Source organism: Narcine bancroftii, chromosome 2 (assembly GCF_036971445.1).
Source record: "Narcine bancroftii isolate sNarBan1 chromosome 2, sNarBan1.hap1, whole genome shotgun sequence".
Lineage (NCBI taxonomy): Eukaryota > Metazoa > Chordata > Chondrichthyes > Torpediniformes > Narcinidae > Narcine > Narcine bancroftii.
In genome coordinates this window covers 340,527,041-340,551,234 of record NC_091470.1, presented here as the reverse complement: position 1 = coordinate 340,551,234, position 24,194 = coordinate 340,527,041, and the positions used below count along the sequence as shown (strand labels likewise).

At 39.1% G+C, this 24,194-nt stretch overlaps 1 protein-coding gene across 9 annotated transcripts in view; it reads right to left on the bottom strand.

The window, feature by feature from the left end:
- Positions 1 to 24,194, bottom strand: part of LOC138755727 (1-phosphatidylinositol 4,5-bisphosphate phosphodiesterase gamma-1-like) — a 288,265-nt gene that overhangs the window by 150,395 nt on the left and 113,676 nt on the right. For all 9 annotated transcript variants that reach the window (XM_069922211.1, XM_069922215.1, XM_069922206.1 and 6 more), the window contains exons 2-3: positions 20,930 to 21,079; positions 1,863 to 1,956 (exon numbers count right to left, since the gene is read on the bottom strand). In XM_069922211.1, the coding sequence (XP_069778312.1) occupies positions 1,863 to 1,956; positions 20,930 to 21,079 (244 nt within the window). The remainder of the gene's footprint in view (positions 1 to 1,862; positions 1,957 to 20,929; positions 21,080 to 24,194) is intronic.

The following is a 24,194-nucleotide window of genomic DNA, read 5'->3' as shown; positions in this document are numbered from 1 at the left end:
GCAGGACCTCTAATAGCTGCACCATCTTGTTGCCCAGTTTCTTCCAGCTTTTACTCCTAGAGGCATAGTCACTCCTCAACTAAAAGATGTAATCTCTACAGACAGAGCCTTTCAGTGGCCTATCTTGTCCATCAGAATGAAACAGAACAAGAGATGTTGGAAGCACTCAGCCAGCCAAGCAGTATCTGTTGAAAGAGAACCACTTAATGTTTCAAGTCAAAGTCTTTTTATCAGAACTGAGATGGAGAGAAATCAAGTTAGTGTAAGTTACAGAGATAGGGCAATGGATGGAACAAATGGAGTGTCAGGGAAATAATGGACAGTCTATGAACAGACAGTTGAGCTCTTGCAATGTGTGGTGAATGGTGTGGTGTCAGGGCTTTTGTGATCTATTGAGAAAGACAGAGGATACAATCCTCTGGGAGAGATGGTAATGTCGTGTGGAGGAATGCCATGTACAAATAGATAGTCCAAATACAATTAATGCATAATTTAGACCTGCAGACTGCAAAGAACACAGACAGAGAGGTCAAGGTAGGACTGCAATTAAAATGGCAGCTAGGCAGAAGCTACAAAGTGATTATTCAACCTGTGTTTGGTTGCTCCGTTGTAGAGGAGGCCACATTGTGAACAATGAATACAGTAGACTAATTGGAAAAAATTCAAGTGAATCATTGATTGATCTGGAATAATTGTTTTGGGTTCCTGGACAGTGAGAAGGGAAGAGGTGTTGCCTCTTGCCCGGATGCATGGCAAGGTTCTGTGGGATGGGGAGTGGTGGGTGGGGTCAGGAGAGCTTTCTACATTCCTGGTCATTTGAATTTCCAAAGCACGTTGTGATGCAACTATTCAGTAGATTTTCCACAGTTCACATTATACCTTCTCACACCTTCCTGAGAAAGGAGGTGTGGCTTCTTCACAATTGCCTCGAAGTGCTGGTTCTCCAAAATGTGGATGGGTGGACACTGAAGCTACTAATGCTCTCAAGAGCAGACTCAAAATGGGAAGGAGTTCTGTGGAGCAGGAGCAGTCTGAAACTATGGGTCAATGAGGACAGCCCTATGGGTGGATTTTGGTGGGAGAAAGGGGCAGTACAGGTTTGGGGGGCACCAGATTGGATGTTTTGGATGGGAAATATAATGATATGACATCTATGGCAGTCTGAGAGTCAATGGCCTTACACTGGTTTTTTGGGATCATGGTCAAGGGAAAAGTATGAGGATTGATTATTGGCCTTGTCAAGATAGGAGTTGATTTGCCAGACAACATCCCCTCAATTTGCAGTGAGCAGGAGGGGAGTGGTTGGAGTGAGTGATGGGAGCAGAGAAATCAAGGCAGCCATCAGTCACTTCCCCTTATGGCCAATTAACAATGATCGATGGAGAGTAAAAGGTTGTTCAGCAATATTGGGGAATGAGAGAAGTGATCTGTGATGAGAATTTCTGGATAAAGGAATAGTCTTGAAGACAGAGGTTGAAGAAGAGGACATCATAATGGGCCTAGAATTCGTCAACGTGGAGATATGGAGGTGGAAAGCTAGGCCCCTACTGAGGACTGATTATTATGTGTCTTAGAAAAGGGAGATCGGGGTGGGGGGAGAGTTAAAATATGGCAGCAACTGGAGCTTGGAAGGGAAATTAGGGAGGGGGCTGTCAGAGGAAATTGGAGGAAGCTCTGGATGGATATTGGGAATCAACATCAGAAAAATAAAATTAAATTGTTGCTTATTTCAGCGACAGTTATGGTAAAGAGCAAAGCATAACTATGGGTCATGAGAGCTTTCAGGTACAAATTCACATAAAATGTTGAAAAACTCAGAAGTTTGCCCTCCATCTGGATCCAACAGAAGAATAATGCATTACCTTTCTACCTGGAGAGGAGTTGGTGACTTCTGTGTGTCCTGCACCAGCCAGTTCAAACCAGTTATCCACATATTGATGTCATCTTCATTGAATGCTTTAAAAAAAAGAAAATCATTAAAATAATTACAATTATTGTAATGCTGAAAATGCTGAAAACCAGACAAGAAACAAAAATTGCTGAAAGTAATTCTCAGATAAGGCAGCATCTGTGCAGAGAAAGAAAGTTATGCCTCAGATTGATGATCTTTCATCAGAACTGACTCTGGGGTTTTTTAACTTCAGATTTCCAAAGTCTGACCTTTTCAGCGAATTTTCCAGATGCTTCAGATTGCATGTTGTGTGATTGGCAAAATAACAATGAAGCCTGCCAATCCTATTATCCATCTACATATTTATTTATTTAGACATACAGAATGGTAACAGGCCATTTCAGTCCACGAGTCTGTGCCACCCAGTTTACCCCAAATTCACCCCTAATATGGTATACCCCCAATTATCCTATACCCCGATACATTTTTGGGAGGAAACTGGAGCCCACAGTGAAAACCCATGCAGACGTGGGCAGAACATACAAACTTCTTACAGACAGGGCGAGATTCAAACCCTGGTCTGGTCCCAATCATTGATGCTTTAAAGGTGTTGCACTAAATGCTACGCCAACTGTGCCACCCTGTAAACATGTATGTTTTACTTATTTATATTCTGCAATTATGTTGCCTGTTTCTTGAGGCTGCCGATTGCCTGAATTCCAGATAACAAAGGTTTTTACTATATTAATTTGTTTTTTTCTCTCTGTTCAGGTACCCCCCAACATACTGTATTTTCTGTTTTTAAATTTGTTTATTCAAACATTTTAAAAGCTCTTATCATTAAAAGAAAAATGTTACAGGATATGAATGGAACAATCTATTTCAGCCACTAAACGTCAGAAGGTAGCATTTGCAGTCACATGTAGATTAGATGTGTTGGGAAACTCCTTCAACTGCATCATAATTATGTCTTAATGTCTTATAATACCTGGTGCTTCTCTTCAGTACAGTTTTTGAAAACTCCTACAGCACCAAGGCTACATTCATTTAATCTATTAGTCAGGTGTTTTTTAAATAAGAAAATACTGCAGATGCTGGAAATCTGAAATTAAAAATCTGAAATGCTGGAAACCTCAGTAGGTCAGGCAGCATCTGTGGAAAGAAAACACCATTAACATTTCTAGTCAAAGAGCTTTTGTCAGAACTGGGAAAGAGAGATTAAAAAAGGGTCATTTTAAGGTGATAGGAAGAATGGGAATTATGGAGGGAATATCTGAATTAGAGGAGACCAGGTCAAATGGATTTAATTTCCTTATTAACCCTTACTGATCCCTTTGTCTGTTCATCCCTCCTGCCAACTTCTCTGTTTTTCCTTCCTTTATCTCGCTTTTCCAACTCTGACAAATGGACATTAACCTGAAAACATGAACCATGTTCACACAGAATGTAAACACTGATGCTTTCTGGCCTGTTGAGTATTTCCAGCAGTGATTGACGAGGACAGTTCTGGTGGCAAAGCTGAAGCTTCAGTTGCCAAAGTACACTGGTACAATCAAATGGCTTTGAGGATAGTTAACAGCCAATAGCCTAAAATGTTCATCTCCATTCGATAATGTTGCTCAGTAACAGCTGTTACTCCACTCTGCATTCACTTGGGCATGCCTGGTGTTAACAGCCAGAGATGAAGCTATTGGGAAATAAACATGGTAGAGTATTGGGAAAGTATTTTTTGAACCTTGCCTTCAGTTCTTAATAATAATTTGATTCCTAATCCTTTTCTTAGTCTGTTTGGAACAAGTAAGCCAAATGGCTTGAATTTCTTTGGGTTACAATCCCATGTAGTTGCCTCTTCTCTCCTTATCACTGGAAGAGCTATATTAATGAGAAGGAAAGATGCTGGCCCTCCTCCTCATATTCAATGGCAATCAGATGCAATGACATGGCTAACTTTGTAAAAAATGAGTTCTGCTACTGAAATGAATTTTAATTTTGTAAATTTATGGGCCCCTTTCTGAATTATTTTCATAATTTATAAGATTATTTAGATCCCATTTTGTGGTTTGGTTTTTCCCTCTTACAATATTGGAACATTATATGTTCAACCCATCACTTCACAAGGGAGGGGTTAGATTATTTAGTATAATTTTTACGGCTTTTTTCTTTTTTGTCTTTTTCAATGTATCATAGGTTATTTGTAGCCATATGTCATAGTATATTTACTTTGTTGGATACTTATTATTACCTATGTATGATTTACTTATAAAAATTAAAATATTGAAATATTGGATTCATAGCTCATTAGGCTAAGGACTGAAGACTTCCTTGCATAGGAGTGGGGTGTGGGGGGTGGGGGGGGGGAGCAGTACAAAGCAGATGGGTTTGTACCTTCAGCTTTATGGACACTTTAAATGACACCAGATTTATATTTCCAGATTTTCAACAACTGAATTTAAATTTAGAGGCCTAGAGCCAGTTCCAAACCGATCTGTGTATTTTCTCACTTCCCACGCACTAAGAAAACGACTTTTGAGCTGGTTACAAAGAGGTTTGTGAGAAATTCATTGATTGGAACATTTTATTTAAAAAAAACACAACTGGATTTTATCAGGAGTACAATCTGCTAAAAAACTGGTGTCAAGCCAAAGAAAGTGCCATTAAAACAGGCTACCAAAAACTTGGTCAATGGAGTAGGCTTGAAAGAGCATCTTTAAAAAAAAATCAAGTGCAGGGGAAATGCGTAGGTTGAAGCAGGAAATTCCAGAGCTTAAAGGCTAGACAGCTGAATGCACAGACAGCAATGGTAAGCAAAGGAAGTAAGGAGTGCACAAGGGACCTGTGTCATAGCAATGCAAAGTACTGGGAGGATTATCGAGCTGGAGGATGTGATTGAGTTACGGATGCATTTAAATAAGAGGATATCAATTTTTACGTTTGAGTTAATAGTGGCAGAGAAGTTAATGAAGCTTCAAAATTAATAAAACATGACAATATGGGGCCGGCACAGTTAGCGTAGCAGTTAGTGCAACGCTGTTACAGTGCAAGCATCTCGGGTTTGAATCCGGTGCTGTCTGTAAGGAGTTTGTACATTCTCCCCATGTCCGCATAGGTTTCCTCCAGGTGCTCTGGTTTCCTTCCAACTTTCAAAAGAAGACATCCTGGGTTGCAGGTCAATTGGATGTAATTAGGCGGCACCAGGTCCGTGGGCCGAAAGGGCCTGTTACCGTGGGGTGATCCAAATTTAAATTTATATTTAATATTTTTAATGTCTACCATAAGGCAGACAAAAATTTGCTATCAACAGTGACCCTTACAGTCAGATAAAGAGAAGCAAGAGAGAGTCCACCAGAGTAACTGAGTGTCCATGGATTAGCTTCCAGCACCCCCGTAGCATTCATAGGCACACAGCCTTCATTCCAAATGATCAGCAACTCGAGGTCCAGATGCAAATCTCTGACACGATCAGGAAGCCACCAGCCCCCTCTCGCATCCCAATTCCGATGCCTAGTACCCCTTCAGCCAGTCTCGAGCCAGTGTCCAGCAGTCCGCAGACTAGTGTGAGCCCTTTGATCGCAGTTTCCAGCAGCCTGCGTGAGTTCCTCGCCTCGAGTCACCAACAGCCCACTGCCTGTTCTTCAGCCACAGAGCCCTTTACTGGTCTGTCGCCATGGTCACTGTCCTGTAGGGTAATCTCTTCTGCATTTCCTTCTCAAACGGGATTGGGGGGAGTAATCTCCCCATTTTCTGGTGCCCCTGCATCACTCCTCTGCTTCCCCAGAGTCTGCAACCTATTGTGGGCACCATAATCTTGGGCCCAGACCCCGCAGTCGTGGGATTTTTAAATAAACAGCGCTAGCTCCTTCAATGCCTGTACAGCAATCGTACTGTGCAGTTGGACCTCACACGAAGCACTGGGTCTCATTCCCTGCTCTCCACAGGTCTGCACTAGCGGCAGTGCTACTGTCACAACAGCTAGAACAGCACTGCCATATTTTTCCTTTTCTTATGATCAGTGAGCACCAGTGTAATGAGTGAATAGTTCTTGAATATTGTAAGGTGTGACTAACATCTTCAGGATAAATTCTTCTTAAATAAAGGAATTAACTGTTATAAGAGTTTTGAATGATCAATATGGTTGAAATATTTTTCAAAAGTTGGTACATTGCTCTTACTACCAGGATATATATTTTCCTCAGTTTCCTAAAAATAAACAGATGAATCGTTTCTTGATAAGTATAGTGTATAAATGAACTTGCAAAAGACATTGGACAAGAACCACATTCTAGATCTGTGAGCAAAAGGGAAAAAGAAAGCAAAGGGTTTCATTCAACATGATAACATTTCAAGTTTTAGTGTGGTTACTAATTTTTCTGAAGTCAGCAAGATGGATACAAAAATAATGTGGGAAGATTTCATAAGAAAGGGATAAAGGTAAAACTAACTTGGGCATTTAGTCTGGGTGGCTTAAGGTTACCAGACTTTAAGAAATATTATTGGGCAGCTCAGTTGAGGCATATTGCCTCAGTAATTGAGGGGGGAGGTGTACCATCCTGGGCACAAATTGCTCTGCACATGGTGGGTGAAAAGGTGGTAGGAATCTTTATTTACAAGTGAGATACTAAATTATTATCTGGTTAAAAAAAAGTCAGCCCCATATTAAAAAACATAATTTCTATGTGGAACAAAAATAATCAATATGTAGGGTCTAATGTGGGGCTGTCCACAAAAACGTCCCTGACTCTGAAAAGATTAGTCACATTGACAGTGGACAAGATCCTGGACACCTCATGCTGAAAGAGGGTCAGGACTGTTATGAGCACAGCAACTAGTGTCATTTGAGCAACTCAGAAATAAATATGACTTGTCAAATAAAACATTGCTCTGCTACCTTCAGGTAAGATCTTTCTTGAGGGACAAATTAGGTCCATTCACGACCTTACCGATGTGCAGTGACATAGAGAATCTGATTCTAAAGGGGAACACAGGGAAGTTCATTTCAGCGATGTATTTCTTACCCCAAATGGAAGTCCCTAAACTGGGCCTTAACAGATCAAGGCAAAGGTGCTGGTCAGATCTGTGTAGGAACAGCATGACTGCGATTATTAATGCATGGCATAGGCTGGTGTAGTATAACTTTCTCCACCACCTATATTTGACACCGCAAAAATCGAATAAGGCTAAACCAGAAATTTCAGACTAATGCTTTAGATGTGGCATTACGACAGGAACCTTTGTGCATGCAACCTGGACATGTATTAAGGTGAGACCCTTCTGGGTGGAACTAGGCCAAGCCCTAGAAAAAAGTAATATGTAAAGAATTTCCACAGGACCCAGAGCAGTTCCTATTGGGAAATATGATGGACGTAAGGCTTACGATGAAGCTGTCCAATTTCCAAATCCAATTTGTAATTATCGCATTGGCAGTGGCCAGGAAGTGCACAGCAGTTACCTGGAAATCTGACCCTCACTTGGGCATTGCAATTTTCTCCAGGGGAACACAATTACCTATAATTTAAGGGAAAAATATAACTTTTTTCTATAAATTTGGCAACCATATTAAAATTTCAGAGGAGCTCCGTTATAGAGTGGATCTGCGTATCTCATTGCCCTGCCTTCCCTGTCTATCCTTCTACTGAGGGAGGGGTGGTGTGTCCATTTCAATCCAATCAAGTAAAATCAAGAAAAATGTAACAACCTAGGTGCCGGCCGTTGGGCCGAGACAAATCCCTGCTGTGTTCCCTACCTTTGTTGTGAGTGTCTTATATGTTGTGTGTAATTGTGTTCTGTTGAGTGAGGAGAGAGAGGAGGGTGAAATGACTCAAACTCTATGGCGAATTTTATATATAATGGATAACTGTCATTTGTGAATCATTACTGGAAATTGTTTGAGTTTGAGTTGGAAAATCTATAAATAAAATATAAAAAACAAAAAAAGGGGATAAAGATAGGTTAAGTACAAATAGTCAGTACGAATTGGAAACAACGTCTCCTCCTCACTGATCATCAACACAGGTGTACCTCAAGGATGTGTGCTTTGCCCACTGCTCTACTTGTTATATACCCATGACTGCGTGGCCAGGCACAATTACAATGCCATCTACAAATTTGTCGATGACACCACAGTTGTTGGTAGAATCACAAACGGCAAAGAGGAAACGTTCAGGAAGGAGAGAGATCAGCTCGTTAAATGGTAACGACAAAATCCTTGCATTCTACGTCAGCAAAATCAAGGAGATGATTGTGGACTACAGGAGGATGTCAGGGTAACACGACCCAGTCCTCATTGAGGGCTCAGTAGTGGAGAGGGTCAAGAACTTTCAAATCCCTGGGTCTCAACATCTCTGAGGATCTGTCCTAGAGCCTCCACATTGATGCAATCACAAAGGAGGCTTGCCAGCCGATATACTTTCTGAGGTGTCTGAGGTGACTTGGTATGTCACTGAGGACTCTCATAAACTTATATAGGTGTACTGTGGAGAGCATTTTGGCTGGTTGCATTACTGCCTGGTATGGAGACGCCAACTCTCAGTACAAGAATAAACTCCAGGGAGTTGTTAATTCGGCCTGCGACATTTCAGGCACCAGCCTTCACTCCATGGAGGAGGTGGTGGCTTAATAAAGCAGCCTCTATCCTCAAAGCCCCCCACCACCCAGGCCATGCCCTTTTCACTCTGCTACCATCAGAAGCCTAAAGACGAGCACTCAGTGACACAAGGACAGGTTCATCCCCGCTGTCATCAGATTCCTGAATAATCAGTGAACCAAAGACGCTGCCTTATTTTTCGTGCCCTATTATTGGTATTATTATCTTATTTTTCATGCCCTATTATTGGTATTATTATCTTATTTTTTATAGTAATGTTATAAGATGGTTACAATATGTATATTTGCTCTATGTCGCTGCCGCTAAACATGTCATGACTTGTTCACGACAATAAATCCTGATTCTCATTTGAGGAAAATTGCAACAATCTGCAAATTACTATAATGTGGAAAGTTACCAGAATGTTGTTGTTAGAGAAATTTAATCTAAAAGTCAGGAGGCAATGCTTCACTATAAAGGCATTGGTGAACTATTATCTGTCCATATTTAAGGATGGATATTAGCAGTTTGGAAGCAGCTTGGAGTGAAATAGCAACTAGTCTGTCCATGGTCTCATGCACTTCCAGGCTGAGTCAATCTGCAAATTAGACGAACAACATCTCATACTCCGTCTGGACACCCTCCAACCAGACGGCATCAACTTCTCCACTTTCTGTTTGCCCCCTCTTTTTACTAGCTCTGTCGCTCTGTCTCTTCCCATTTTCCTTCTGTCTTCTTTCCCCCAGCTCTTCTTCTGCAGAGCCCAAAACAACCCCTCCCCTCCCACAGTCAATTCTCACCTTTCCTCTCTCCTGTGTCTCATCGATATCCAATTAACACCCATGAGGCATTTTTTCCTCTCAGAGGGTGGTGTGTTTAGAATTTTTTCATTTCTCAGTGGGAATAGTGCCTTTGAATATTTCAAATATTTTTAACAATAAATTGATATTTCATCCATAACAGTTAAATATTATTTTGTGTGAAAGGCTTTCTGGATTCAGTAAAACCTCTGTTATCTGGAATTCAAGCAATCGCCAGTCTCAAGCAACCAGCAATAATATTGCGGAAAATAAATAGATAAAAATTATGGGTTTAAAATTGACACACCTCACCGTTAGTTCACCAATCCATGTAACACGCAGTCTCAAGCAACCATAAAATTCACTTATCCGGCATTTATCAATCCCCAGAGGTGCCGGATACCAGGGGGTTTCGCTGTACATTATAATCAGATGAGCAGAGATCTTGTTAAATGGTGGAGTAGGCTCAAAGGAGAGAGGAGCCATTTCCTACTCCCAATGCTTGTTTGGTCTCAACAGTCACCTTGAACCCACAGAACTAGAATGGAAAATGACATTGTCAAGATTGAGGGACCATCAAAGAGTAAGGAAAGGCGAAGGGTGAGGGCGAGACTGGCAGAGTCAAGTTTCCTATCACATAGTGTATTTTAGATATAATTTTAAGCTACATATAAACTACTCCATCTGATTGACAACGTACTTCAAGTATACAAAACTATAAAGTGCAACTTATCATTGAAAATTTATTTTTTGCATTCGCTTCTCTGATGGTCTTGGTGTAGTCAGTGACGAACATGGTGAAAGGTTTCACCAGGACATTGTGCCCATGGAAAAGCAGGCAACTGGGATCCATCAATGCTGGCTGACTATTGTAGGACATTGACATGAGAGGTATCTAATGCTGAGTATAGACGAAAATCAATGGCAAAACATTTTTAGGTCAGTTAAAATAAAGCAATGTGTCAGCATTATTACGAGATTAAACATGCTAAATTCAATAAAAGTTAATTTATTGTTTCTTCAACTTCCTACTTGATACATTAAATCTGAAACTATCTTTGTGTTCAGCTTGAAGTTATCTATCATAATCAAACCTTACTTTAAGGGACAAACCTTTTGAAAAAAATTTGTTGACCAGTATAAGTTTAAATGGAGAGCAGCAGGGCCTCGTGGATCTAAATTAAAATGGGAACCCACAGTATTTTTGATTAACTGACACATGGGAAAGAAATGGAGTGAATTACAGTAAAATTAAATACAGAGAGAGGAAAAATATGACACATCAGATCACGAGACGTGGGTTGAGGCAACACACCATTGAGAATTATCGTGAGTGTGATGTTCAATCCTGTGTCTGCTGAGTTAATTATGAAAATTTTAAGTAACAAATTTTAAATATTTGCAATGTTCTTACTTTCTCATACATATTTTTTCTCTTATGTTTTAATTTGATTTTTAAAAATTTCTCTTTCTGTCCCTAATTTTTTTCTAATTCAGCCTGCTCTCTCCACTTCTTTCTCATACATTAGTAAAGTAATTAAACCTCGAGTTTCCTTCTTCATTTAGATCCACAATATCCTGATGCCCTCAACTAACATGTCAAGCATGTGTTTCAAGTAAGGCGGTGGCAATTTGATATAGAAAGTAGGGGAGGGCAACCTTTCAATTTATACATACAGCATGGTAATAGGCCATTTCAGCCCATAAGTACATACCGGAGGTTTTGGTCAGTTGGGTGGCATTGATTCGTGGGCCAAAATGGCCTGTAAATGTGCTCCATCTCTATATTAAAAATTAAAATGTTGGCCACCCCTGAGTGGCTGCAAGAACCATAGGAGTATTGAAAACTACACTTCAATACAGAAACAGTCCCTTTGGCTCTGTCTAGTCTGTGCGGAACCATTATTTTGCCTAGTCCATTGACATGTACCCAACCATAGTCCTCCATACCCCTCCCATCCATGAACCCATCCTCTTCTTTTTTTTCTTTGGCTTGGCTTCGCGGACGAAGATTTATGGAGGGGGTAAAAGTCCACGTCAGCTGCAGGCTCGATTGTGGCTGACAAGTCCGATGCGGGACAGGCAGACGCGGTTGCAGCGGTTGCAGGGCAAAATTGGTTGGTTGGGGTTGGGTGTTGGGTTTTTCCTCCTTTGTCTTTTGTCAGTGAGGTGGGCTCTGCGGTCTTCTTCAAAGGAGGTTGCTGCCCGCCAAACTGTGAGGCGCCAAGATGCACAGTTTGAGGTGATATCAGCCCACTGGTGGTGGTCAATGTGGCAGGCACCAAGAGATTTCTTTAGGCAGTCCTTGTACCTCTTCTTTGGTGCACCTCTGTCACGGTGGCCAGTGGAGAGCTCGCCATATAACACGATCTTGGGAAGGCGATGGTCCTCCATTCTGGAGACGTGACCCACCCAGCGCAGCTGGATCTTCAGCAGCGTGGACTCGATGCTGTCGGCCTCTGCCATCTCGAGTACTTCGATGTTAGGGATGAAGTCACTCCAATGAATGTTGAGGATGGAGCGGAGACAACGCTGGTGGAAGCGTTCTAGGAGCCGTAGGTGATGCCGGTAGAGGACCCATGATTCGGAGCCGAACAGGAGTGTGGGTATGACAACGGCTCTGTACACGCTGATCTTTGTGAGGTTTTTCAGTTGGTTGTTTTTCCAGACTCTTTTCATCCAAATTTGTCTTAAATATCAAAATTGAGCCCGCCACACCAGCTGGCATCTCATTCCACATCCTGACCACTCTCGGAGTGAAAGAGATTCTTCTAATGGATCCCTTTAAACATTTTACCTTTCATCTTTAACCCACGTCCTCTAGTCCTTATCTCACCCAGTTTCAGTGGGAAAAGTCTGATTGCATTTACCATCATAATTTTGCACGTCTATCAAATCTCCCCTTATTCTCCAATGCTCATAACCTGTTTAACATTTTCCTATAGTAAAAATGCACAGAAATGCTGGAGGAACTCAGCTGGTCTTGCAGGGTTCAAAGGAGGTAAAGATACAAGGGCTCAGGCCCAAAACATCGGTAATATAGCTTTACCTCCTATGGCCGCTGCAAGACTGGCTGAGTTCCTCCAACATTTCTGTACATTTTTACTAACGTCAGACTTTGGTGTTTCACTAAATTTCCCTCTACCTCAATTCAGAATCAGAATCAGAATTTATTGCCATGAACACATTATGAAATCTGTGGTTTTGCAGAAACTTTACAGGAGCAAATAAATACATTAGTGCAAAAAGAAGAGAAAATGAGGTAGTGCCTGTGGTTCATTTTCAGTTTGCAAATCTAAAGACCAAGGGAAAGAAGCTGTTTTTGTGCCACTGGGTGTTCGTCTTCTGGCTGCTGTGCCTCCTTCCTGATGGCAGTTGAGTGAAGAGGGCATGGCTGGATGTTGAAGGTCCATGAGGATAGAGGCTGCTTTCTTGAGACACCACTTCTTGTAGATGTCATTGATGGAGTGAAAACTGATGGAGTGAAAACTTGGGCCATGATGTCTTGTGCATTGGCACCTCCATATCAGTGATGTAAATGGTCAGAATACTCTCCACGGTATACCTTAAACATCTGCAAGATTCTTTGGTGACAAACCAAATCTCTTCAAACTCCTCACGGTATAACCATTTGCGAGCCTTCTTCATGACTGAATTGAATGGAAGTTCCAGGGCAGATCTTCAGAGATGTTGACGGCCATGAATTTGTAGTTTCCACTGCTTAGTCCTATTTTTTACACTATAAACCATACTGACCAAAATACATACAGACATTTTTCTCTTGAATATATATAGTGTCGTTTTGTCCTGTTTTCCCCCCTCCATTCCCTCCCTCCCTCACCCCCCTTCCCATTTATTCAAAGTTCAATCTATATGATACATTAAACCCATTAAACAATGTCGTCACTTAATAAAAATAAACAAGAAAATTTTGTCTTTTACATACTGAGTCAGTTCATTTCGTTGTCTTCTCCTTCTGTCATTTTAGGTGTGGAGGTCCATGATAGGATTTCTCTATTGTGTTTCTGGTATGGTTCACATATTTGTTCGAATATTGTGATGTTATTTCTTAAATTATATGTTATTTTTTCTAATGGAATACATTTATTTATTTCTATGTACCATTGTTGTATTCTCAAGTTGTCTTCTCATTTCCAGGTTGACATAATACATTTTTTTGCTACAGCTGGGCTATCATAATAAATCTTTTTTGTGCTCCATCCAAATCGAGTCCAAATTCTTTATTTCTTATATTACTTAGAAGGAAGATCTCTGGGTTGTTTAGCATATTACTTTTTGTGATTTTATTTAATATCTGGTTTAGATTGTCTCAAAATTTTTTCACTTTCTCACATGCCCAAATAGCATGTATTGTTGTTCTCATTTCCTTTTTACAGCGAAAACATCTGTCTGATACTGTTGGGTCCCATTTATTTAACTTTTGGGGAGTGATGTATAGCCTATGTAACCAATTATATTGTATCATGCGTAACCTCGTGTTTATTGTATTTCTCATAGTTCCGGAGCATAGCTTTTCCCATGTTTCATTCTTTATCTTTATGTTTAGATCTTGTTCCCATTTTTGTTTAGGTTTACCGTTTGTTTCTTCATTCTCCTTTTCTTGCAGTTTGATGTACATGTTTGTTATAAATTTTTAAATTATCATTGTGTCTGTAATCACATATTCAAAATTGCTTCTTTCTGGTAACCTCAGACTGTTTCCCAATTTGTCCTTCAAGTAGGTTTTCAGTTGGTGGTATGCAAACATTGTATTGTGAGTTATATTATATTTGTCCTTCATTTGTTCAAAAGATAATAATTTATTTCCTGAAAAACAATTTTCTATAATTTTGATCCCTTTTCTCTCCCATTCTCTGAAGGAAAGGTTATCTATTGTGAAAGGGATTAGTTGATTTTGTGTCAATATTAATTTTGGTCGTTGGTAATTTATTTTATTCCTTTCTATGTGAATCTTCTTTGAAATGTTGAGCAGATGGTGCAATACTGGTGAATACCTATGTTGCACCAATTTTTCATCCCACTTATATAGTGTATGTTCAGGTATCTTCTCCCCTATTTTATCTAGTTCTAATCTGGTCCAATCTGGTATTTCCCTTGTTTGATAAAAATCTGATAGGTATCTTAATTGTGCTGCTCTATAATAATTCTTAAAGTTTGGTAGTTGTAAGCCTCCTGTTTGTACTATTCTGTTAATTTATCTAGTGCTATTCTGTTTCCCCCATTTCCGTAAGAATTTCCTTATTATTTTCTTTAGTTCCTTGAAGAATTTCTCTGTTAGGTGAATTGGTAATGATTGAAATAGGTATTGTATCCTTGGGAAGATGTTCATTTTAATACAGTTTATCCTTCCTATCAGTGTTAGTGGTAAGTCTTTCCAGTGCTCTAAGACATCTTGCAATTTTTTTCATTAATGGCTGATAATTTGGTTTATATAGATGGCCGAGATTATTATTTAGTTGTATACCTAGGTATCAAATTGCTTGTGTTTGCCATCTAAATGGTGATTCTTTCTTAAACTTTGTGAAATCCGCATTATTCATTGGCATTGCTTCACATTTATTTGCATTGATCTTGTACCCCGATACTTCTCCATATTCCTTCAATTTCTTATGTAATTCTTTTATTGATATTTCTGGTTCTGTTAAGTATATTATAATGTCATCTGCAAATAGACTGATTTTATATTCCTTCTCTTATTTTTATCCCTCTTATTTTATTTTCTGTTCTTATCAGTTCTGCTAGTGGTTCTATAGCTAACGCGAACAGTGAGGGAGATAGTGGACATCCCTGCCTTGTTGATCTGCTTAATTTAAATTGGTTTGATATATATCCATTTACTGTCACTTTTGCCAATGGTCCCTTATATAATGCTTTAATCCAATTAATATATTTCTCTGATAGGTTGAATTTTTGTAGTATTTTGAATAAATAATTCCATTCTACTCTGTCAAAGTCTTTCTCTACATCTAAAGCAACCGCTACTGTTGGAGTTTTGTTTCCTTGTACTGCTTGGATTAAGTTAATGAATTTACAGATATTGTCCGTTGTTTGTCTTTTTTTAATAAATCCAGTTTGATCTAGTTTTACTATTTTTGGTACACAGTCGGCCAATCTGTTTGCTAATAGTTTAGCTAATATCTTATAATCTGTGTTAAGTAGAGATATTGGTCTATACGATGCTGGTGTTAGTGGATCTTTCCCCGTCTTTGGTATTACTGTAATTATTGCTGTTTTGCATGAATCTGGTACATTTTGTGTTTTTTCATTCTGGTTCATTACCTCCAGGAGAGGAGGAATTAATAAGTCTTTAAATGTTTTATAGAATTCTATTGGGAGTCCATCCTCTGCCGATGTTTTATTGTTTGGTAGTTTTTTTTAATATCTCCTGTATTTCTTCTATTAAAAATGGTTTTATTAATTTATTTTGCTCCCCTATTTGCAATTTTGGTAGTTCAATTTTAGTTAGAAATTCATCTATTTTGTCTTCTTTCCCTTCGTTTTCAGTTTGATATAGTTGTTCATAGAATTCCCTGAAATTTTCGTTGATCTCCGTTGGATTATATGTAATTTGTTTGTTCTTTTTCCTTGATACCAATACCGTTCTTTTAGTTTGTTCTGTCTTAAGCTGCCACGCTAGTATTTTGTGCGTTTTTTCTCCTAGCTCATAATACTTCTGTTTTGTCTTCATTATGTTCTTCTCCACTTTATATGTTTGTAGTGTTTCATATTTTATTTTTTTGTCTGTCAATTCTCTTCTTTTAGCTGTATCTTCCTTTATTGCTAATTCTTTTTCTGTATTTGTTATTTCCCTTTCCAACTGTTCTATTTCTTGATTGTAGTCCTTCTTCATCTTAGTTACATAACTGATTATCTCTCCTCTGATGAATGCTTTCATTGCATCCCATAGTATAAACTTATCTTTCACTGATTCCATATTTATTTCAAAGTACATTTTAATTTGTCGCTCAGTGAATTCTCTAAGATCCTGTCTTTTAAGTAGCATTGAGTTAAATCTCCATCTATACATTCTCAGTGGGATGTCCTCCAGCTCTATTGCCAATAACAGGAGTGAGTGATCCGATAACAATCTAGCTTTATATTCCGTTTTCTTAACTCTTCTTTGAATGTGGGCTGATAACAGGAATAGGTCTATCCTTGAGTATGTTTTATGTCTACCCGAATAATATGAATATTCCTTTTCCTTTGGGTGTTGTTTCCTCCATATATCCAAAAGTTGCATTTCCTGCATCGATTTAATTATAAATTTGGTTACTTTGTTCTTTCCGTTAGTCTTTTTTCCAGTTTTATCCATGTTTGAGTCCAAATTAAGATTAAAATCCCCTCCTATTAGTATATTCCTTGCGTATCTGCGATCTTCAAAGAGATATCTTGCATAAATTTTTGATCTTCTTCATTGAGTAAATTCCAAAATTCTGAATATATCTGACATTTTATCATTACATACCTCCCTGCTGGATCTATTATTTCCTCTTCTATTTTGATTGGTACAATTTTATTGATTAATATAGCTACTCCTCTGGCCTTTGAATTATATGATGCTGCTGTTACATGTCCTATCCAATCTCTCTTTAATTTCTTGTGTTCCACTTCAGTTAGATGTGTTTCTTGCACGAATGCTATATCAATTTTTTCTTTCTTCAGTAAATTTAACAGCTTCTTTCTTTTGATTTGGTTATGTATTCCATTAATATTTAAAGTCATATAGTTCAACATGGCCATTTCATACTTTGTTTATCTTTCCTTTCCGTTTCCTCATCACCACCTTCCCTTCTTATCCATTTCTGGTTTTTTTTTTAAACACATTGTAAGACAACATTTCTAAAACATAAAATATTTCCACTATTCCCAAATCTAAAATTCCTTTAACCCCAATAGTCCCTCCCCTCTCTGAGTTGCCCTTTGTTCCTTGTTGGGCAACCATACCTCCCCTCTCCATTTGGATTTGTGAACCCTTTTGCAAGCGTCAACTGATTTCGCAATGACTGTTATTCTTCCCCACCCAGCCCCCCCAGAAAAGATTTTAATCTTCATATATAACAAAGCTCACTCTCTTAATTCCCTCCTTACTTTCCTTCTTCCCTTTCTTTCCCTTCTTAGTTCTTACATACTTTATTCTTCTTTATATATAGTTTGTTGTCATTTTTGTTCTTGTTACATCTCTTCATCTGTCTCTCTGTTTTGTAGGTGTGCTACAAATTTTCATGCCTTTTCTGGATCCGAGAACAGTTTGCTTTGCTGCCCCGGGATAACTATGTTAAGCACCGCTGGATATTTTAACATAAATTTATAACCTTTTTTTCCATAGGGTCAATTTTGCTGCGTTAAACTCCTTCCACTTCTTCAGGAGTTCAAAACTTATATCTGGGTAGAAAATAAAATTTTGACCTTTGTATTCCAGTGGTTTTTTTGTCTTCTCTTATTTTTTTCATTGCCTTCTCCAATATATTTTCTCTTGTTGTATATCTTAGGAATTTTACTAGAATGGATCTTGGTTTTTGTTGTGGTTGTGTTTTTGGGGGTTAATGTTCTGTGTGCCCTTTCTATTTCCATTCCTTCCTGTAATTCTGGCCTTCCTAGGACCCTGGGGATCCATTCTTTTATAAATTCTTTCATATTTTTGCCTTCTTCATCTTCCTTAAGGCCCACTATCTTTATATTGTTTCTTCTATTATAGTTTTCCATTATATCTATTTTGAGTTTACAGCTCCTGTGTTTCTTTAACTTTTTTATGCCGTATCTATGATTCTATGGCTGATTTTATGCCACAAATCTGGGCACTATGCCCAGGTGCTGCCAATTCCTAGTGAGACGCCATTCACCAAGGTGCAGTTGGGAGTGTCACATCTCAACGGTAAGCAGCCAGAGCTCTCTCCCTGGCCAGCTCAGAGGCAGCTTATCCACTCTGAGCCATGGGCCAAGTCAGTGCTCCTATGTACCAAAGTCAAGGGCAGGGATCTCCTATCAGCACCATCTTATTGCTCATGCTATAATGATCCCGATTAGCAACAATTACATTTATGTTCTTGTTTCAGGGATTGGAGTACCAGTGAACGATTATAATACTACAATAACTCCTTTCATCATTGATCCCACTCATGCTCTTGTTCCTGGTTAATAATGTCTCCTGACTCCTGAGTAACAGTGTGCACTATTCAACATGAATCATAGACTACTGGGATGTGTTTGATACATAAACTTAATATCCTAATAAAGTGGTTTAATCTACAACCCCTGACTCCAAGGTGACAGTAAATCAAAAGAACTGAAAGTAGGTGGTGAGGTTTACTCTTGAACGTAACCTGCCTTCATTCTCATGAATATTGCAACTAGTTTCTTTGATTTTCACACATTAAACTAGAGCAGGAGTGAGCAATCCAAATTTATCCAGCCTGCAATCCAATACACCTTCTGCCGCTCCAACATGCACCATTCGCCACACTAAACTGTCAGCCTTTGTCATCGGTGGGCCTCAGGGCCTGCGTGTGGATTAAACACCACTGAGCAAAGGAAATATTTTGTGGCTCTATAAATGTTGCCGGTTCCTTCGGGGTCGTGAACCGGGCAACCAGCAATCAATCATCAACCACATCACTTTCTGCCCCAGGAAAAATATCTCACCCTGGCACTCCGAGGAACATGCATCACCCTCAAGATGAGCCTGAGACAAGCTGTGCATTAGTGGCCATCTGTCCTGCTTTTGGTCCCAGGCCACTCATCCACCAGTGAATGTGGAGCCAGATGAACCTTTTAGAGCAACCCTGAAGGGCCCCTCCCTTCTCCTCCCTTGAACCGCCACCACCCTCCCCTTTTCCCTTCCCTTCCCTGAGCCGCCACCATCCAACCCCTCTCCCCACTCTCCTGTGCTGCTCTCTCTCCCCACTCCCCTGAGCTGCCCCGTCTCCCCACCCCCCTTAGCCACCCCCCCTCACCATTCTCCTCACTCCTGAGCTGCCACCTCTTCCCGCTCCCAAGTGCCCCTTCTCCCCACTTCCCCCTCTCCTGTGAGCAGCTCAAAGCCAGATGTTCATGTGTGAAATGCTGCAATGTTCCTTCATCTGACTCCAGCTGCAAGCAAACTTCATTTAGCACAAAGCAAATTATGTTCACTCAGAAATGGGATTTACCTCACATACTTGTAGTTCAAAACACACCTTAAAGTACAGAGAAATAAAATAGAAGTGGGAAATCTGGATAAAATGCAGATTTGGAGATTCCTTCTCTGACCTGAAATGCATCATCAGTTTTTTGGAAGGAATATGGTTGATCTCGTTGCTTGAATTTTTCTGTGGATTGTTTTTTGATAAATTATTATTGGTTACGTTCATATATTGTGCATTACATACTTCAAGCAGAGACATCAAAAACTTAAATTACATAATCCCTGTGTTTCAGTATCTACTTCATTTATGGTAGCATCAGTGTGGCCATGCATGGTGAAAAGTTACCCACTCCTGAACTAGAGGGATGTGCTTTCAGAACTTGTCCCAAATGACTCACAACATGTTTCTCCACTTCAAGGTAACCCGCATAAACTGCAAGCAATCTGCTTCTCCAAAGGTTCTGCTGCGAGTAAATGATTCAACATGGATCTGAGACATGATGTATTTATAGCCATCATCTAACTTTCAGACATGGTCCATTGTAAAGGCAGAGCAATTTTGCAATCAGTTTATCTCTTCTGAATTTAGCTCACCTCAGTTTTGTAACAGTCAAGAGATTACAAGTGGTCTCTTCCTGGATTAGGAAGAGAAGAAAATTAGACAGCATTTCTGATTGGTCAGATCCAAGATTAGGACAGGATCAGACTCGTCACACATTGACTTGGGATCTTCTGAACAAAATAGTAGCTGCTTGTGGAGTGATTATAATTTGATGATGGGAAGAAATACTAGATTTAGTTAACAAGTTGCCAAGATAATCACGACCTAAATTTAGTCTATAGGATGTGCTAAATTAACTAATATCAAAATGATGGTAACAGGAGGCAGTACTCAGCTTCAGTCTCCTGTGAAAAATTAACCATGATTTACGTTTTCCAGCAAGCACTGAGAGATGTAAGCACATATGAAAAACAGGTCATGGCCACTTATAATCCTGTAACACCTTGCCAGAATTTCTGGTCAAGGTTGCCATTTTTTTTTTAAGAGCTTCTATTCAATGCCTCCATACAAATCTTTAACATTATAGAGTAATATAACTTGTCCAGTCATAGGATGGAATTTAGGTATAAATTATTCTTGATAAGTTACTTCCTTTTATTATTTTTCTGACTTGAGGAGTTCTACTTTTTATTGTTAAAGGAACTTCACTCCCTAATCTGAGTTAATCTAACCTGATTTGTTCTATAATTGATTTGCTTAAAACAAAAGGATTGCAGAATAAAGGATTTTCCCTTTTTATTTAAAAAAAAATTACTATCTGGATTACGAATTATGGATATGTTTTACAATTTACGTTTGTTTCTGATAAAATTATGTGTAACTGTTCATATCATTTTATTGTATTGTATTATTATTATAAGATCTTTAGTAAAATCAATAAAATATTTTAAAAAGAAAGTAAGAATTGTGGGTGGGTGCCAACCTTGATAATTGTCTGATAATTGTAATAATTTACCTGAAAGGCTCAGCGTTTTCAGTCTGAATTCCATTCCATAGAGAATGACAAAACACAGGTTGTTATCCAGTTTACGGGCTTCATCTGGGTAACGCTCAAAATCTCTCGAGTTTTTCCCAGGTCGAATTTCTTTAATTTCCCGTATGTCAACTAAATGAAAAAGAGAAGAAACATCGTCAAGTTATTCGACAATCTGTATGAATAGTACTAAAATAGCAGTCTACATACACATTCTCTTAACAATTTTTTGCAATGAATTCCTTTGCTTGCATTATGAATGGGATCTCTCATGTTTTTAGTGGTTGTAATTCTAGCCTCCTGCTTTTGGAAGCGTTAAGGTTAAAAAACATTAGAAGCTGGGTATGACCTCAAGATGGTGGGAAATACAAAAATTAATATAATGTTCCAGGCACTGACTGCGTTTGTCACTGACCCACAGGAAGAGATTACATTTGCTTTTTTTCCACCAAAATTAACTTTTTTTTAACGATAAATTACTTACAAAAGGAAAATCATTCAGAGTTTGTCTCCCCTCTTACTTTCATATCCATTCCCATATCTGCATTGTTACATTTGATTTCATTTACACCATTACCACTATTGTGGCAACTTGTCGCTTTTGTTGTTTGATGTACTTCGCCTCGGTCTCAGCCCCTCAATGCCCAGTAATGGGAGGACTCCAGACTGTGGTCCTTCCGGACAGCGGCCTCACAATGGCTGCCCCACACCTCAGTACTTTCCTCAGCAGGTACTCGTGCGGCCTACAATGTGCCAGTCAGCAGCATTCCCTCCATTTGAGAGCTTACGTTCATGTTGTGAAACTTTCCCGATCATAATACGCAACTACTGCTACCTCTAATGCATCGAGATCCTACGTCGAGGCATGGAATTCCTATCATGCAGGGAAAGGGGAAGCAGAACAACATGAGTCGCGTTGTTATCTTATTCTTAATACATTCACCATTTTTTAAAAACTGCTTTAAGACTGTACTTTTTGAGAATGCCATGTGTCTTGCTGAGGCATTGGGAAACCAGGTATTGTTTACATTATGTTCAACAATGATTCAATCACAGACACCAGAGCTCCACTGACAGTTTACAGGTCCTGGCTGCAAAACAGCTGAAAGATCTTTTAATAGCTGGCTAAGATATTGGCTCTAGGTCTGGCAGTTTTCAAAACATAATATACAGTACTTAATATTCATAATATTCAGAAAGATTCAAAGCATTTCAAAATTATTCTAAATCAATGGAAGAAAACCCCAGAATCAGAATCAGATTTATTGTCATGAACATGTCACAAAATTTGTTGCTGTGTGTGGGCAGCATTACAGGTGCAAATATTGCTCTAGAATACAATTAAAACTAAATAAATCAGCGCAAAAAAAAAGACAAAGTGAAATAGTGTCTGCAGTTCATTGTCCATTAGAAATCTGATGTCCAAGGGGAAGAAGCTGTTTCTGTACCGTTGGGTGTTCATCTTCAGGCTCCTGTCCCTGCTTCTGGAAGGTAGCAGTGTGAAGAGGGCATGGCCAGGGTGGTGTGGGTCTTTGAGGATAGAGGTTGCTTTTTTAAAACACCACATTTTGTAGATGTTCTCGATGGAGTGAAGACTGATGCCCATGATGTCACTGGCTGAGTTCACAGCTCTCTGTAGTCCTTTCCTGTCCTGTTCATTGGCACATCCATACCAGACAGTGATGCAACTGGTCAGAATGCTCTCCCCGGTACACATGTAGAAATTTTCAAGAGTCTTTTGTGACATACCAAAGTTCCTGAAACTCCTCACAATAAATAGCCGCTGGAGAATCTTCTTCACGATTGCATCAACATGGAGGCCCCGGGACAGATCTTTGGAGACATTGGCACCCAGGAATTTATAAAATCACTGATGAACATCTTAGTCAGAAAAACAGAGGCTTCCCATGCACTTTAAAAGGTGAAAATCCTGAATCTGCCAGATTTATGGATGGAGTCAATAACATCTCCCCATTAGATCTGACTTTAGAATGCATGCTCTCTAGGACCATTTTCTTCCAGCCGGCTAACCTCATTTCACCTGCCAACCACTGGACATTATAGAGAAACATAGGAAATCAAGGGAGTAGGTTACTTGGCTTTTAAGCCTGTTCCATCTTCTTTCTTTCCCAAACATCTCGACAAAGGGGATTAGTCGATTAATTGGTCACATGGGTGTTTTTGGGTGGTGAGGACTTGTGGGCTGGAAGGGCCTATTATTGTGTTGTATCTCTAAATCTTTATTAAATTAAAATTAAAAACTCCTCGCTTCATCTGTATGTTTACTCAGTGGATGGTGGAGAAGCGTCAACTGCCTTTTTACATCAACACATCTCTATCAAATGCCATTTAAAAATAAAGCCCTTCTGTTTTTCCGACTGATGTGGCTAAATTCACTTCTTATTTAGTTCCCTTTTCCTGTGTCTCAAGCTACAAAGGATTATATAGCAATATATTTAATATTCTAAAGGTTTGTTTTGCACAAAATTATATATATATATATACATCATATATTCACATACACACGGTCATAGAGTATCTTGGTCCACATTATACTCTTTTGTTATCACAGTTTAATTATACCTGCAATTGTGTGAACAAACTTTTACTTATCCACTTGCCAGAATTTTAATCTTTATGCTACTATTTCTCTGTACCCCAAATTGCATGTTTCATATTTATGATTTCAAAATTTAATATAAAATGAACATCAAAAAGTTAGCTAAATTAATAGAACTTTGAAACTATTCAATCACCCAATTTCTTCTGCATTTCATTTAAAGATTATATACCAAAAAAATGGTCAAATATTATTTCCATTCAATATTTCCAGCCCACAAGTCCTCACCACCCAAAAACACCCATGTGACCAATTAATCGACTAATCCCCTTTGTCGAGATGTTTGGGAAAGAAAGAAGGTGGAACAGGCTTAAATGCCAAGTAACCTACTCCCTTGATTTCCTATGTTTCTCTATAATGTCCAGTGGTTGGCAGGTGAAATGAGGTTAGCCGGATGGAAGAAAATGGTCCTAGAGAGCATGCATTCTAAAATCAGATCTAATGGGGAGATGTTAGTGACTCCATCCATAAATCTGGCAGAAATTTTGAATGGTCATAATCAGCATTTGAAAAACATGTAATACCTTTGATTTGAGTGGGTCATGAGGGTCACTCTGTATATAGCATTATTGGGATGACAGAAAGGACTACAACAGTGAATCAATCCTGCAAGCAAATGATCAATTC